Here is a 14,036-nt window from a genome sequence, read left to right as displayed (position 1 = left end):
TGCTGCGTGATCTCCAGTACCTGGTTCACTGAGCTCAGGGATGTGTGGTGGGTGTCTTGCACCCCTCCCAAAGCTGATTTTCACCCCAGCTTGCTTCTGCACAGCAATTATTTTCTCCCCCGAAGCTGCCCTCCACAGCCTCTGGGAGACCATGTGGACTGAAATGTATTTGCTGGAGGGATGGGAGAAGATATGAGCTGCCCAGAACCCCATCCAGGTGGACATGGATCTGCATGGATCTCATTATATATCAGAGCCATTAACTCAATCATTGGAATCCCTCAAAGACAACGGTGATCGTCCTCCAACGAACACTTTGTGAGTGAGAGGATGGGCCTGATCCAGGAGTTGCACGCTCTGCAACATTCCTTTCCAGATGCGATGGGAGTGTTGGGGTTGCCGAGCTGGTCCCCAACGTTCTGCTTCCATTTCCTGTACTTTCAAAGTGCTGAGGTCCCTGTAACAGGCTCAACTGATCCGGGGCTGACCTGGGCAACAGTCGACTCTCAGTAACCCTAAATGAGTGACAAACAGCAGCTGCGACCTCTACTCTGCTCCCCAAAGTCTGGGTTTATGGACTTCAATGGGCCTGACTTTCAGAGACGGAGTACAACAGACAGCTGGTACAGTGTTGCCTATTTGTTCAACTGACCAAGAATGGAGGTCTTGGCTCCTGGCCCTTATAAGGAGGCAATGAAAACAAAAGCAAGGAAGTCCTTTGAACAAATGCTGTACTGTGGTTAAACATCCCGTGATATTCATAGACACTAAGGACGTCCTGCTTGATACCTCTATCTTCAATCCTTTCTTGCCAACATCCATTGAACCTAGTTCATAGAGTCATGCAGCACAGAAATAAAGTCCTGCAGCCACAAAATCCATGCCAGCCATCAACTATCTGTCTATAATAATCCCATTTTTGGACAGTCAGCCCATAGCCTTCTGTGGCAAGTGCTCATCCTAAACTTGGAACTGCTCCTCAGGCAATGGGTTCCAATAGAGTCATACAGTCGTACAGCACGGAAACAGGCCCTTCGGCCCAACTGGACCATGCAGATTCCAGATTCCATCAATAGATTTTCCTTAATCCTATGCCGTCTGGTTATAAACACATCTGCTCAGCAGAAAGGTTTCTCACTATCTATCCTATCCATGTCCTTGTAACTTTGCGTACCTCAATCAGGTCCCCCATCAGCACCCTCCATTCCAAGGAAACAAATCCAGCTTATCCATTGTCTTCTCATAACTGGAACGCTCCATTCCAGGCTACAGCCCGATGGATCTCCTCTGCACCCTCTCCATTGCTGTCACAGCCTTCCCATTGTGCCGTGATCTGTACTGCAAACACTACTCCAGCTGTGGCCTAACATTCTACAAAGTTGCACCATAATCTCCCTGCTCCTATATTCTACGCCCCAGATAATGAAGGCAATTATCCAAATACCTTCTTAACCAGATTATCTGTGCTACAACTTTCAGGGATACTTAGACATGTACGCCGAGGTCCGTCTGCTTCTCAGTACTTCCTAACATCTTGCCAATCATCCTGTATGTCCTGATCTTATTAGGGTCCTTCCAAAATTCATCACCTCGCATTTTTTCAGGACGAACTTCCACCTGCCATTTCTCTGCTCATGTTTACCAACTCATTCACGTCATTTACACCCGGGTTCAATTCCCGCCGCTGTCTGTAAGGAGTTTGTGTGTTCTCTGTGGGCCTGCGTGCGTTTCCTCCGGGTGCTCCGGTTTCCTCCCACATTCCAAAGACGTACGGGTTAGGAAGTTGTGGGCGTGCTATGTTGGCGCCGGAAGCGTGGCGCCACTTGCGGGCTGCCCCCAGAACACTCTACGCACAAGATGTACCTCTCTGTGAGTTTCGATGTACATGTGACTAATAAAGATATCTTATCTTTGTACCATCTGCAAATTTACTAATCATACCTTCTACGTTCACATCCAGATTGTTAATGTATATAACGGACAGCAAGGGTCCCAGCACCACTGGTCAAGGGCTTCCAATCACAAAATCAACCCTCCACCATCAAACTCTGCCTCTGTTTGCCAAGCTAATTTTGGATCCAATTTGCCAACTCGCCCTGGATCCCATGGGCTCTAACGTTTTGCACCAGTGACACATCTGGACAACTCGTCAAATAATTCGATCAAGTTTATGAGACAGGATGTCCCCTTGACAAAGCCCTGCTGGCCGTTCCTGATTGTTTCTCCAAGTGTAAATTAATCTTGTCCCTCGGGATTTTATCCAATAACTTCCTTTTCACTGGTATTAGATTCACTGGCCTGTAATTAACAGGCTTATGCCTGCTGTCCTTCTTGAATAAAGGTACGGCACTTCACCTGTGGCCAGTAAGCCGTTAAATGTCTCTGTCAGAGTCACAGCAATCCCTTCGCTTGCCTCCTATAGCAGCCTTGGATACGTCTCCTCAGGCTCTGGTGATTTACCTACCTTTATGCCCTGTAAAACATCTAATACCTTTTCCTTTTCAATAGTACTTGGTTCTAGAATTTCACTGCCCCCTCCCTGAATTCTCCACCACAACGTCCTTCTCCATAATCAGCACTACCCCTTTAAAACCACACCCTCTGGCTCCACACACAGGTTGTCACTTTGGTCCCTAATAGGCCCCACTCTTTCCTTGGTCATCCTCTTGCCCTTAATATACTTATAAACAGCTTTGGTATTTTCCTTAGTCTTGCTGACGAGTGATATTTCAGGCCCCCTTTCACCCTCCTAATTTCTTTTTGAAGTATCCCCTTACACTCCTCTACTCCTGTAGGACCTCCCCAGGTTTCATCTCGCAGAACCTGCCCTTCTCAGGACCATTCTCGGAATGGAGGCTGGTGACTAGTGGTGTGCCGCAGGGGTCGGTGCTGGGACCCTTGTTATTCATTTTTTAGGTAAATGATTTTGATGTGAGTATGCAAGGCTTGATCAGTAAGTTTGCAGATGACACAAAATTAAGTGTTGTTGATAGTGAAGCAGGTTTTCGTAGATTACAGGGGGATCTTGATCAGTTCGGGAAGTGGGCTGAAGAGCGGCGAATGAATTTCAATACAGATAAGTGTGAGGTGATGCATTTTGGAAAGTCAAACCAGCGTAGGACTTGTACTGTGAATGGTGGGGCAATAGAGAGTGTAATGGAACAGAGGGACCCAGGAGTACGAGTGCATAGTTCGTTAAAAGCAGCATCACAGGTAGACAGGGTGGTGAAAAAGGCATTTAGCACGCTGACCTTCATCAGTCAGGGCATTGAGTATAGAAATTGTGACATTATGTTGCAGTTGTATAAGTCGTTGGTGAGGCCACACTTGGAGCACTGTGTACAGTTTGGTCGCCCTGTTATGGGAAAGGCGCGGTTAAACTGGAAAGAGTGCAGAGAAGATTTACGAGGATGTTGCCACGACTCGAGGGCCTGAGTTATAGGGAGAGGTTGGCTAGGCTGGGTCTTTATTCCTTGGAACGTAGGAGAATGAGGGGCGACCTTACAGAAGTGTTTAAAATCATGAGAGGCATAGATAAGGTGGAGGGTAACAGTCTTTTCCCCAGGGTGGGGGAGTCCAAAACTAGGGGGCATAGGTTTAGGATGAGAGGGGAAATATTTAAAAGGGACCTGAGAGGCAACTTTTTCACGCAGAGGGTGGTGAGTTTATGGAACGAGCTGCCAGAGGAAGTGGGTGAGGCAGGCACAACAGGATCATTTAAGAAGCCCTTGGATAGGTACATGGAAGGGCAGGGCTTGGAGAGATATGGGCCAAACGCAGGAAATTGGGACTAGCTAGGTGGGCACTGTAGTCGGCATGGACTGCGTGGGCCGAAGGGCCTGTATCTGTGCTGTATTGCTCTATAAGTCTATGACCTGCCATTAGCAACATTGTTTTTCAATATCCAACCCTCACTAACCATTGGCACCCAAGGTTCCTTGGACTTGCTGGCCCTACCTTGCACCCTTAATGGGAAGACATTGGCCTGAACTATTTAGTGTTCTGAAGCCTGTGCATTCAGTATACTGCCCTTCACCCATTTCTGGATTTAGCCTGGACTCTAAACTGTTTAATTTGGATTTGTCAGGCCCACTGTATCCTACATAAAGACAAGCAGACTCTCTTGAAGAACTGGCAGTAGACAGACTTTCAGCCCCTTGAAGTCTCTGTACTTCATTGAGATCATGGCTGCTTTTTATCTTAATTCCATTGCACAGCCTTGTTTCTATATCTCCTAATAATGCTGCTTTACAAAGACGTACCAGCCTCCAGTACCAGATTCCCACCATCCTTTGTACTCCCTGACATCACATTTGAATGGCCGGTGTCAGGTTTTTAGGTCGTTTAGGATTACCCGGAGGAGAGGTGAGCACAGACAAACCGAGAGCAGATGAATGGCGTGTGAACAGATATCCACAGTCACAACATGCGACCGTAACCATGGTATCAGGAGGGGGTGGCAGGGAGCTACAGGCAAAAAGGGTAAAAGATAAGATAAGATATCTTTATTAGTCACATGTACATCAACACAGACAGTGAAATGTATCTTTGTGTAGAGTGTTCTGGGGCAGCCCGCAAGTGTCGCCACACTTCCGGCGCCAACACAGCACGCCCACAACTTCCTAACCTGTATGTCTCTAGAATGTGGGAGAAAACCAGAGCACCTGGAGGAAACCCACGGAGTCACGGGGAGAGCGTACAATCTCCTTACAGACAGCGGCTGGAATTGAACCCAGGTCACTGGCGCTGTAGAGTGTTACACTAACCACTACACTGGCATCAGCCTGGGCAATAAAAGTGGCAAAGGAAGATTCCAGATCTCGATTGGTCCTGGTTATTTTTATTTTTTGGCAGCTTTTCCAAATTGATGCCAACCTGGAAGTCATTTTTGGCTGCTATGGCTACCAACTTTGCCCTTAATTCAATGCACGTCAGTAACAGAGAGGTTAGCAGCATCCAGCCCTGATGTACATTTACTTTGCTGTATATTTACATTAAATTTACAACTGCTGCCCAGCCAAGCCCTTCCCCTTGTTGTCAAAGGATATTGTTCGATTTTGTCCTGCTGGCTCATGGTTGCCACTCTTCTGGTCAGTTTCTTCAGCCCCTGCACCCACCGCCTGCCTTCCTCCTCCGAGGCCGCCACCAGGTCCAGGCTGCTCCTGCTGCCCGCGAACACAATGGTGAAGCAACGTTTCTCCGAGAAGCTGCTGCCGTGTTTGGTCATCACCTCCGACTGGTGTCCCTCTTGGACATCCTGGATATCCATCACCGAGACTGAAACGTCAGACGGGAGATCAACAGTGGGGCCGGCGTCTGGAAAATCAGCTGGGTCGAGGCTCGACTCTGCGGGCTGCCAGGGGCTGCAGTGAAGGTCAGGGTGACTCTGATGGGCAGCTGAGGGCGAGTTGGAGGGCAGATGGACGGAACGCAAGGGTGAGCTAGCACTGAGTTAAGCAGCTTCCAGGCTTAAAGTGGACCAGGTGGGCATCCTTTAACTTACACTGAAGCCTTGGGCATTCTGCCTGGACCACTCTATCCAGTGTGCACCACATTCATATCATGGCATCCAATGTGCCATTGTGGACATGCAGACACCTCCGGGCACCAGTGCTTCAGATGCAGGGAAGACCCCAATGGAGAATCACAGACTGGACTTCAGGGCATGCCACGGCTTTCAGACTCTGCTTCACAAACTGTCTTATGTGCAAATTGCATTGCATGGTGTAGAAAGATGGTTGCACTGGGCAACAGAATTTCTAGGCCTAACAATCTCTACCCCTCTTATTTTCCACATCCTATAATACACTCTTTCAAACCTATTTCTTTGACCAAAGCTTTTAGCGATCTCTCTAATGGCAGCACCTCCTCAACTGTCCTGGGACAGGATGTTATTCAATGGTTCAAGGTGCAATTTAAAAGCATCTATGCTGTACTGCCTGACAGCAGCTTTTTTTGAGTTTATACCAGGTCAAAAATAATCCCTCAACATGAATCTTAGCTAGTTACCATGGAATGTAAAATATTAAGTAACTATTTGCTGTGGGGTCTCCATTGGTGCCACCCAAGCCCATCCCCATTCCTACCGAGAAAGACCTCTGTTCTTTAGGCCTTACTGTATCATTGATTGCTACTACACAGTCCTACACACCTAGTGTCAGTATATAGGTTACGTCAGCAGGCTAACAATCCAGAAAAAAATAGGGGCAATTTAAATTCTGTTAAAATAAATCTGCAATAAAAGTCCTGTATTGGTTATGGTGGATGATGAAAGCATCAGCTGCCCCAGTAAAACTCTGGTCCACAATTTACACCAAATAGGACCTAACAGGCAGCAGACACCAAGGTACTAGACACATCTCAGTGGATGGAGCAGCCATTTTCAGTCTGGATTCTGGATTAGGACAAGGCACATCCAGTTAACCCTGCAACCTCACTAACACTGGGGTTTTGTGCATAACTTTGGAAAACTGTCCCACAAACTAGCCACCTAACATGTTGACCTTGTTACAGTCATAGAATTGCTCCTAACATTCAACTTCTCAAAACCTACGTTACAATCCCTGGGCATGTGGGAGTGACTGCCAGGAGATGGCATTCAGTCAAGTGAGAATGACCATTGTAGTCAATATTGACCGCGAGCTCCATGGGATCAGGACAAACGTGGAGACGGAAACCTCCTCCTGATAACCCCCTCCCGTCCTCCCTTTTCTGATGAGGCAGTGTTCTTCAACGCTGACCAAAACTCACAAGAAGCACTGGAGGTACTAAGAGCCCCCCAGCGCTCGGATGGGGACTGGATGGGGACTTCAACACCTGTCACTAAGGGTGGCTCAGTATCAGTACCACTGGTTGAGCACCGAAGGACACAGCTGTCAAACTGAAGCTATAACAGGTGAAAGGCAACTAACACATGGGAAAACCTAATGGACCTCATCCACACAAATATATCTGTCACAGATACCAGTCTTGGTAGGAGACAGCATCACACAGTCCTTGTCAGGACCAAACCCCACAAGCACACAACAATTGATGACACCCTTTTCCAGCAAGTGGAACAAGGGCGACAGATGCCCAGGAATGCCATCACCACCCGCAGGTTCCCCTCGAAGTCACACGCCAGCCTGTCCTTCATCATTACTGGGTCCAAATCCTGGAACTCCCTGCCCAGCAACACTGTGGGAGCACCTTCACCAGAGAGACTTCAGCATCTCAAGGGCACTAAGGGGTCAACAATAAATGCTGGACATATGCTGTGGATTATTAATTATGCTTTATAACTAAAACAATTCAGATCCTACAAATTCAATATCTCAGCACTGTATAGATGATGCTAGCAACCCCTTGACTGATTATTGCTACACCCCTCTCGAAGTAACTGAGCAGCAAACCATTAATAGTGCTCACACTCAATGTTACCCATGGTGCCAGCAGCCCACTGGGACAATCCCTGGACCGCACGGGTGGCCAACGAGAACAATGCATCTCCACCAGACGGTGACGTTGTCTGACGTCTACAATGTGAAGTATCAGAAAACTGAAGGCAAGTAACACTGAAAGCCCTCTTGCTGCCTTCATTCATCAGTTCTCAATTCCCCAGCAAAGCCCACAGTGCTGTAGCTCCAGTGCTCCCACCGTGCTAACACTGCGGTTTTCCCACTGCGCTAATACTGCAGTGTTCCCATAGTATCAATGCTGCAGTGCTCCCAGTGCTTTCGCAGTGCCAATGCTGCTCTGCTAAAATGCAATACTCACATGTAGGAGGCTTATTCCTGGACTCATACCAGATGGACAGCCCGTCCTCCTGTAGTTTCATCTGGCGATCCTTCTTCCACTTACTGGACTTTACTTTCCTTAACTTGCTGCCTCTCAGCATGTATTTCACATCATCATCTTCATGCAGTCCTGGGAAAGAGAGGAGGACAAAGTTCTCTCAACAAAGGAAGTAAGCAAGGGAGATATAGAAGTGGCCACTGCAGGGTCCTGGCAGTGGGAGGAGAGGGATTACACATGCAGGCTCGGGGTGGGTTTTCACTGACAGGGTCCTGGAGGCTGGTGGGGGTAGAGACCACTGGATTTCCTGGGACAGCTGCCTCATAGTTTTGATGACTGGGCAGATTATGAACGCCCTCCCTTTCTGTGTGACCTCCAGGCTTTTCACTATTTTGTCTCGAGCTGAACTGGAGGTGGTCGCTGTGAGTCAGGTTCAACCAGGCAACTGCTGCTCCTCTCCACCAAGCCATTTCAGGATGACCCAAAGCATTTTGTAGCACTTTGGAAATAAAAAATATTGCAAGTACTGGAAATATGAAACAAATGATGCTGAATATTTATCAGCCTAAATCATGAATTCTGTTTTCACTTCCTGTGTTTTGTATTTCCACTCACAGACTTTGCTGGAATAGCTTCAGGGTGAAGTAGGAAATGCGCTCAAAGCAAATCCCACAGACTGAAGCCGACAGATCTTCCTCTCAGCTTTCCTCATCAGATGATGCTCAATGTCAGCAGGCAGCCCCTCCCACCAGCTCCAACCCCTTCCACTGCAACCCTTACCGAGCACCGACCCCTCCAACCCCTCCCCCAATTCAAATGATGAAAATCTGTGGTGTTGTAGAGAGAGGAAAATAGTTCTGAGGTCACAACATGACATTCATCAGCTGGACAGAGCAACAGCAGACGGAATTTAATCCTGACAAGTGTGAGGGGCTGCATTTTGGCAGGTCAAACAAGGGTAGGTCATTCACAGTAAATGGTAAGGTCTTTGGGAGTGCTGATGTACGGGGAACCTTGGCATACATATCCATGGACCCCTGAAAGTGGCAGCCACAGCCAAAGGCTTGGTACGGGAATTGCTCTGCCCGGGACCGCAAAAAACTGCAGAGAGTTGTGGACACAGCCCAGCACATCACGGAAACCAGCCTCCCCTCCATGGTCTATACTTCCCGCTGCCTTGGTGAAGCAGCCAGTATAATCAAAGACCCCACCCACCCGGGTCATTCTCTCTTCTCCCCTCTCCCATCAGGCAGAAGATACAAGGAGCCTGAGGGCACGTACCACCAGGCTCAAGGACAGCTTCTATCCCACAGCGATAAGACTATTGAACAGTTCCCTTTTACGATGAGATGGACTCTTGACCTTACAATCTACCTTGTTACGACCTTGCACCTTATTGTCTACCTGCAATGCACTTCCCTGTAGCTGTGACACTTTATTCCGTATTCTGTTTTTGTTTTTACCCTGTACTACCTCAATACACAGTGTAATGAATTGATCTGTATGAATGGTATGCAGGACAAGTTTTTCACTGTACCTCGGTACAAGTGACAATAATAAACCAATACCAATACCACAGGTAGACAGGGTGGTGAAGGCAGCAAACAGAACACTTTCCTTCATCAGCCATGGCTTGCAATACATGAGCAGCGAAGTCACGTAACAAGTTTGTAAAATACTGATTAGCCCACAGCTGGAGCACTGTATGCAGTTCTGGTCACCACACTATAGGAAGGAGATGATTGCGCTGGAGATGGTGTAGAGGAGATTCAGCAGGGTGTTGCCTGGAGTGGACCATTTCCATTATAATGAGAGTCCGGACAGAGCAAATTTGTTTTCCCTGGAGCAGAAGAGGCTTAGGGAGACCGGATAAAGGCATCAAGTCATAGAAAACATGGACACCGGCCCTTTGGCCAAACTCGTCCATGCTGACTGTGTTGCCCAGTATATATGAAATTATGCAGGGGAATGGATAGGGTAGATCGTAAGAATCTTTCTCCCAAAATGGGAAGTCTAACACAGAAGGGGACCTGAGGGAAAATTTTCCACACCAGAGCGGTTGGTATCTGGAACGCACTGCCTGGGGAGGTGGTGGAGGCAGAGAGTCTCACAATATTTAAGAAGCATTGAGACACGCACTTTAATCGCCAAGGCATGGAAGTCTACGGACCTAATGCGGGTACATGGGATAGATAAGTACAATGGTCAGCATGGACATGGTGGGCAGAAGGGCCTGGGTCTGTGCTGTACCACTATGACTGCAGCGTCTCTGGTGAAACCTCAGTGAGATGTTGGGGCAGGACCAGACAGCAGTCACAGTGGCCTCTCATCCAATCAACCGGGTCCAGTCCAGCGGGACACTGCACCCGGAAGTAGACTGGTTACACATTCAGTGAGCTGAGGCAGCTCATTGGTCATCAGCAGATCCAGCCCAATGCGATGATGACCCACTGAATTGATACACGTTGTTGGAGATACACCAGACATGGAGAACTAACCAGCTCCTTTCTGAAACAGTGTCATCAGATCCCTTACTGGGGCAGACTAGACCCTGGTGCAAGGACAGTTGAACCACCAGGGAAAGAACAGAAGACGAATACCACAAATAACCGTAAAAATGTTTAACTACGTCAAGAATCGCAACCACATTGGAAGCTAGTCTGTATTATGTTGCCAGGTTCACACCAATTAATCCACCATAGGTGGCCACTGCCATTATATTTTTGGTCATACAGTCAGTGGATCACATCAAAAGTGCTTGGGAGAGTGTATTGACCAATCAGGCACACTACAAACTGTTCTGTGAGTCTCGATTCCACATGGTAGATTCATCTGGGAATAGGGTTGTGCAACCACCTCAATCCTTAAATCATGCACGATGCGTCACTTGGCCAGGATATCCAGGAAACCTCTGGAATTTCCATTATAAAATGATCCCCTGGATCAATTCCATCAGAGAGATGGAACTTTGAACAATGTAGCAGTCTTTCAGAACTGAACCAAACTACCAATGCAGAGAAAGGGCCACTGTCGGACATCACAGGTAATCTGGAAAATTTAACATTCCCCAAAATCCTTGTGCCACAGGCATAATCCAACGAAAACCAACTGGCTATTTCAACTGGAACTCAAGCAGAATAAACACTCGACTGACCGGTACCCGGTGCCCTCTGGAATGGGGCACATGAACATCTGGCTGCCTTACTTTGATAACCTTCATCAAACAGCTGCCTTACAGGCTTCAACTGCCAGCAGCATCCTTTAAAGGAGGAGAATTCTGCCCTCCCTTCACTCCGTGTGAAGGACCTTTCATTCCCAGAGAGCCTTACTCCATGAGATCGCTACCTTTTATTCTCCAAAATCCCTATCCATGCCTGTGACCAGCGAGAGACTGCGGAGCATTCTGGAGGGAGGGAGTGTGCCCAGAGGTTGTGGTCCATTGCATTTACCAACAGGAAAGGGAGTAAAATAGATGATATCCTGCACGCAGAGTTTAGGAAATTAAGCAGCAGGGCCTGGAAGGCAGTAATCTCTGGATTACCCTGGTGCCACATGTCAGTGAGTTCAGGCAAAGGAGACCATTCAGCCCATTGTGTCAATGCTGGTTCTTTCCCAGAGCAGCTCACTAATTGCACCCCACCCCTTTCTCTGCCACTTTGTACATTTTTTCTCACCACGTTTATCCAATTCCCTCCTGAAGGCCACAATGGAACCTGCCTCCACCGCATCTGTCAGCAGTACGATCTAGATTCTAACCATATGCTGTGTAAAGAAAGTTGTTTATCACTCTTATTTGTCTTCCCCTTTATTTTTGACCTGTGGGCTCTAATCCTTGACTCTCTGCCAATGGGAAAGCCTCCCACTATCCTTTCTGTCCAGACCCCTCCTCATTTTATATACTTCTCCCAAATCTCCCCTCAGCCTTCTCTTCTCCAAAGGATCAGTGGCAGCTTCTCCAATCTAACCTCGTAACTGTAGGCCCTCATTCCAAGAACCAATCTCACAAATGTCTTCTGGACCCTCTCTAATGTTTCCACATTCTTCTATAATAAGGCAACTAAAATTACTCATATTGCTGTAGTTGAGGCCGGACCAGAGATCAACATGACTCCTCTGCTTTCATACTCTCTGCCTCTATTGATAAAGCCCAGTATTGTGGGTGTGCCTTCTCCACCTGCCCTGCCACTTTCGATGATCTGTGCATCCTTCACCCAGGCCCCTCTGCTCCTGCCCCCCCTTTGTTCTATATTTGCCTCTCCTCATTCTTCCTATTAAAATGCATCACCTCGCACTTCTCCACACTAAACTTCATCTGCCGTGCCTTAGCACTTTCCACCGGCCTGGTTATATGCTCCTGCAATCTATTGCTACCCTCACAGTTCACAACACTGCCAAGTGCTGTGCCATCCACAAATTCAGAAATTGTGCTTTGCATTGTCCAGTCTGGGTCATTGATATAGATCAATAATTGCAAAGACCCTAACACCAATCCCTGGGGAAGCCATTATTCATCTTCCTTCAGTCCAAGAAGCAACCATTCACTACAGACCTCTTTTCTATTACTCAGCCAACTTCTTATCCATGCTATCAATGTCTCTTCTATGCCAAATGTTTCAACTTTGCTGATAAAACTGTTATGCTGCATCTTATCAAAAGCCATCGTGTCAACTGCATTCTCATCAACTCTATTCATTACCTCAGTGTATGGAGTACAGTAAATGGGACAGACAAGCTGCTAGCACAGACACATTGGAAGGATTACGTAACTATTACTGACATGAGGTTTAAAGAGATGTAGAATGGCGGCATAACATTCCTGATTACAAGGCAGTGCAATGCTAATTAAAGACATAAACGCAGCCGCGAGAGAGGATGGCACCTCAGAAAGATCATCAAATGAGGCTGGAGAAACAAAGGACCGCAGATGCTGCAGTCCGAATGAAAAACACGACGACGCTGGAGGAACTCAGCAGGCCAGGCAGCATCCGTGGAGAAAAGCAGGCGGTCAACGTTTCGGGTCAGGACCCTTCTTCAGGACTGAAGATAGGATATTGGGCTTCCCCTTTTCCTATTTTCAGTCCTGAAGAAGGGTCCTGACCCGAAACGTTGACCGCCTGCTTTTCTCCACGGATGCTGCCTGGCCTGCTGAGTTCCTCCAGCGTCATCGTGTTTTTTATACAATGAGGCTGCATGGTTTGGACTAAAAAATAAATGAGTCGTAGTCATAGAGTTGTACAGCACATCCATTCTGAACTTTTTACCTATCAACACTAATCCCATTTGCCCATGTTAGGACCAGAGCCCTACATACCTTAAGACAGCAATGAAACAGTTGGGTAGGCACTGTGGACCCACATTCCCAGTGAGGTAGAAAAGCAAATACCTTGCCAATTGTCTGACAAGTGCAAACACGAGGACAGTAATGGTGGGAGGCTTTAATTACCCAAATATTAGCAATCAGTTGTTGGATTAGGGTCCAGTTTGTCGCTTTTCTAGTTTTTTTTTGTAGTTTTAGCTTTCTTTACGTTTGCTTATATGTTTGTATATCACGTGATTGTCTGTAAACTTTTAGTAACTTGTAGTATACTTTGCTCTATACTTCTGTAGTTTCTTTGTCTGAAAAACTGCAGTGTATGCGCAGGCTGTTACCAGAAGATTCCCTTATCTAACCGGTTAGACCGGTTTGCGGTAAAAGGGAGAAACATGAGGCCAAGTTCTGTTGTTACTTTTTTTTTCTCGCCTTACTTGCTGTTACAAGCTGACACTGTACTGTGACGAACATCTAATAAAACGGCTGTAACCATAAGTTTTGCGCCTCATTCTTGACTTCTGGAGAACCTTTTCAACAACGTCATCTCCAGATCGAACACAGTTTAAAGGATGGAGAGGACATAGGATTCCTTAGCTGCATTCAGGTGAACATGATTAGCCAATTTCTGGCATACACAATAAGGGGGTAAGCAAAGGAGACAGAAGGGACCAGCTTCATTCCCTGAAATCAAGACTCTGCAATCTTGAGTGAAATATCCTGATGCAGGGTCTTGATTTCAGGGAATGAAGCTGGGCAGGTGGTAAGGGCATCAGTAGGAGAGCAGGTTTGTGGCATTGATCATAACTCAGTCCATTTAGAAAAGGATAAAGGTAAAATCGAGTGAAGGTTCTGAACTTCTAGTATAATTTATATGTTATAATCTAGTATATATTTATACTAAATGTTCTGACGTTTAGTATAAATTGGCATCATGATCAGTACAACATCATGG

General features: G+C 47.0%; 1 protein-coding gene across 4 annotated transcripts in view; it reads right to left on the bottom strand.

Moving 5' to 3' along the window:
* LOC127583128 (1-phosphatidylinositol 4,5-bisphosphate phosphodiesterase delta-3-like) overlaps nucleotides 1–14,036 on the bottom strand; it is a 55,798-nt gene that overhangs the window by 34,442 nt on the left and 7,320 nt on the right. For all 4 annotated transcript variants that reach the window (XM_052038908.1, XM_052038911.1, XM_052038910.1 and 1 more), the window contains exons 2-3: nucleotides 7,756–7,905; nucleotides 5,049–5,277 (exon numbers count right to left, since the gene is read on the bottom strand). In XM_052038908.1, the coding sequence (XP_051894868.1) occupies nucleotides 5,049–5,277; nucleotides 7,756–7,905 (379 nt within the window). The remainder of the gene's footprint in view (nucleotides 1–5,048; nucleotides 5,278–7,755; nucleotides 7,906–14,036) is intronic.

Source organism: Pristis pectinata, chromosome 25, assembly GCF_009764475.1.
Source record: "Pristis pectinata isolate sPriPec2 chromosome 25, sPriPec2.1.pri, whole genome shotgun sequence".
NCBI lineage: Eukaryota > Metazoa > Chordata > Chondrichthyes > Rhinopristiformes > Pristidae > Pristis > Pristis pectinata.
This window is presented reverse-complemented; position numbering and strand designations above follow the sequence as displayed.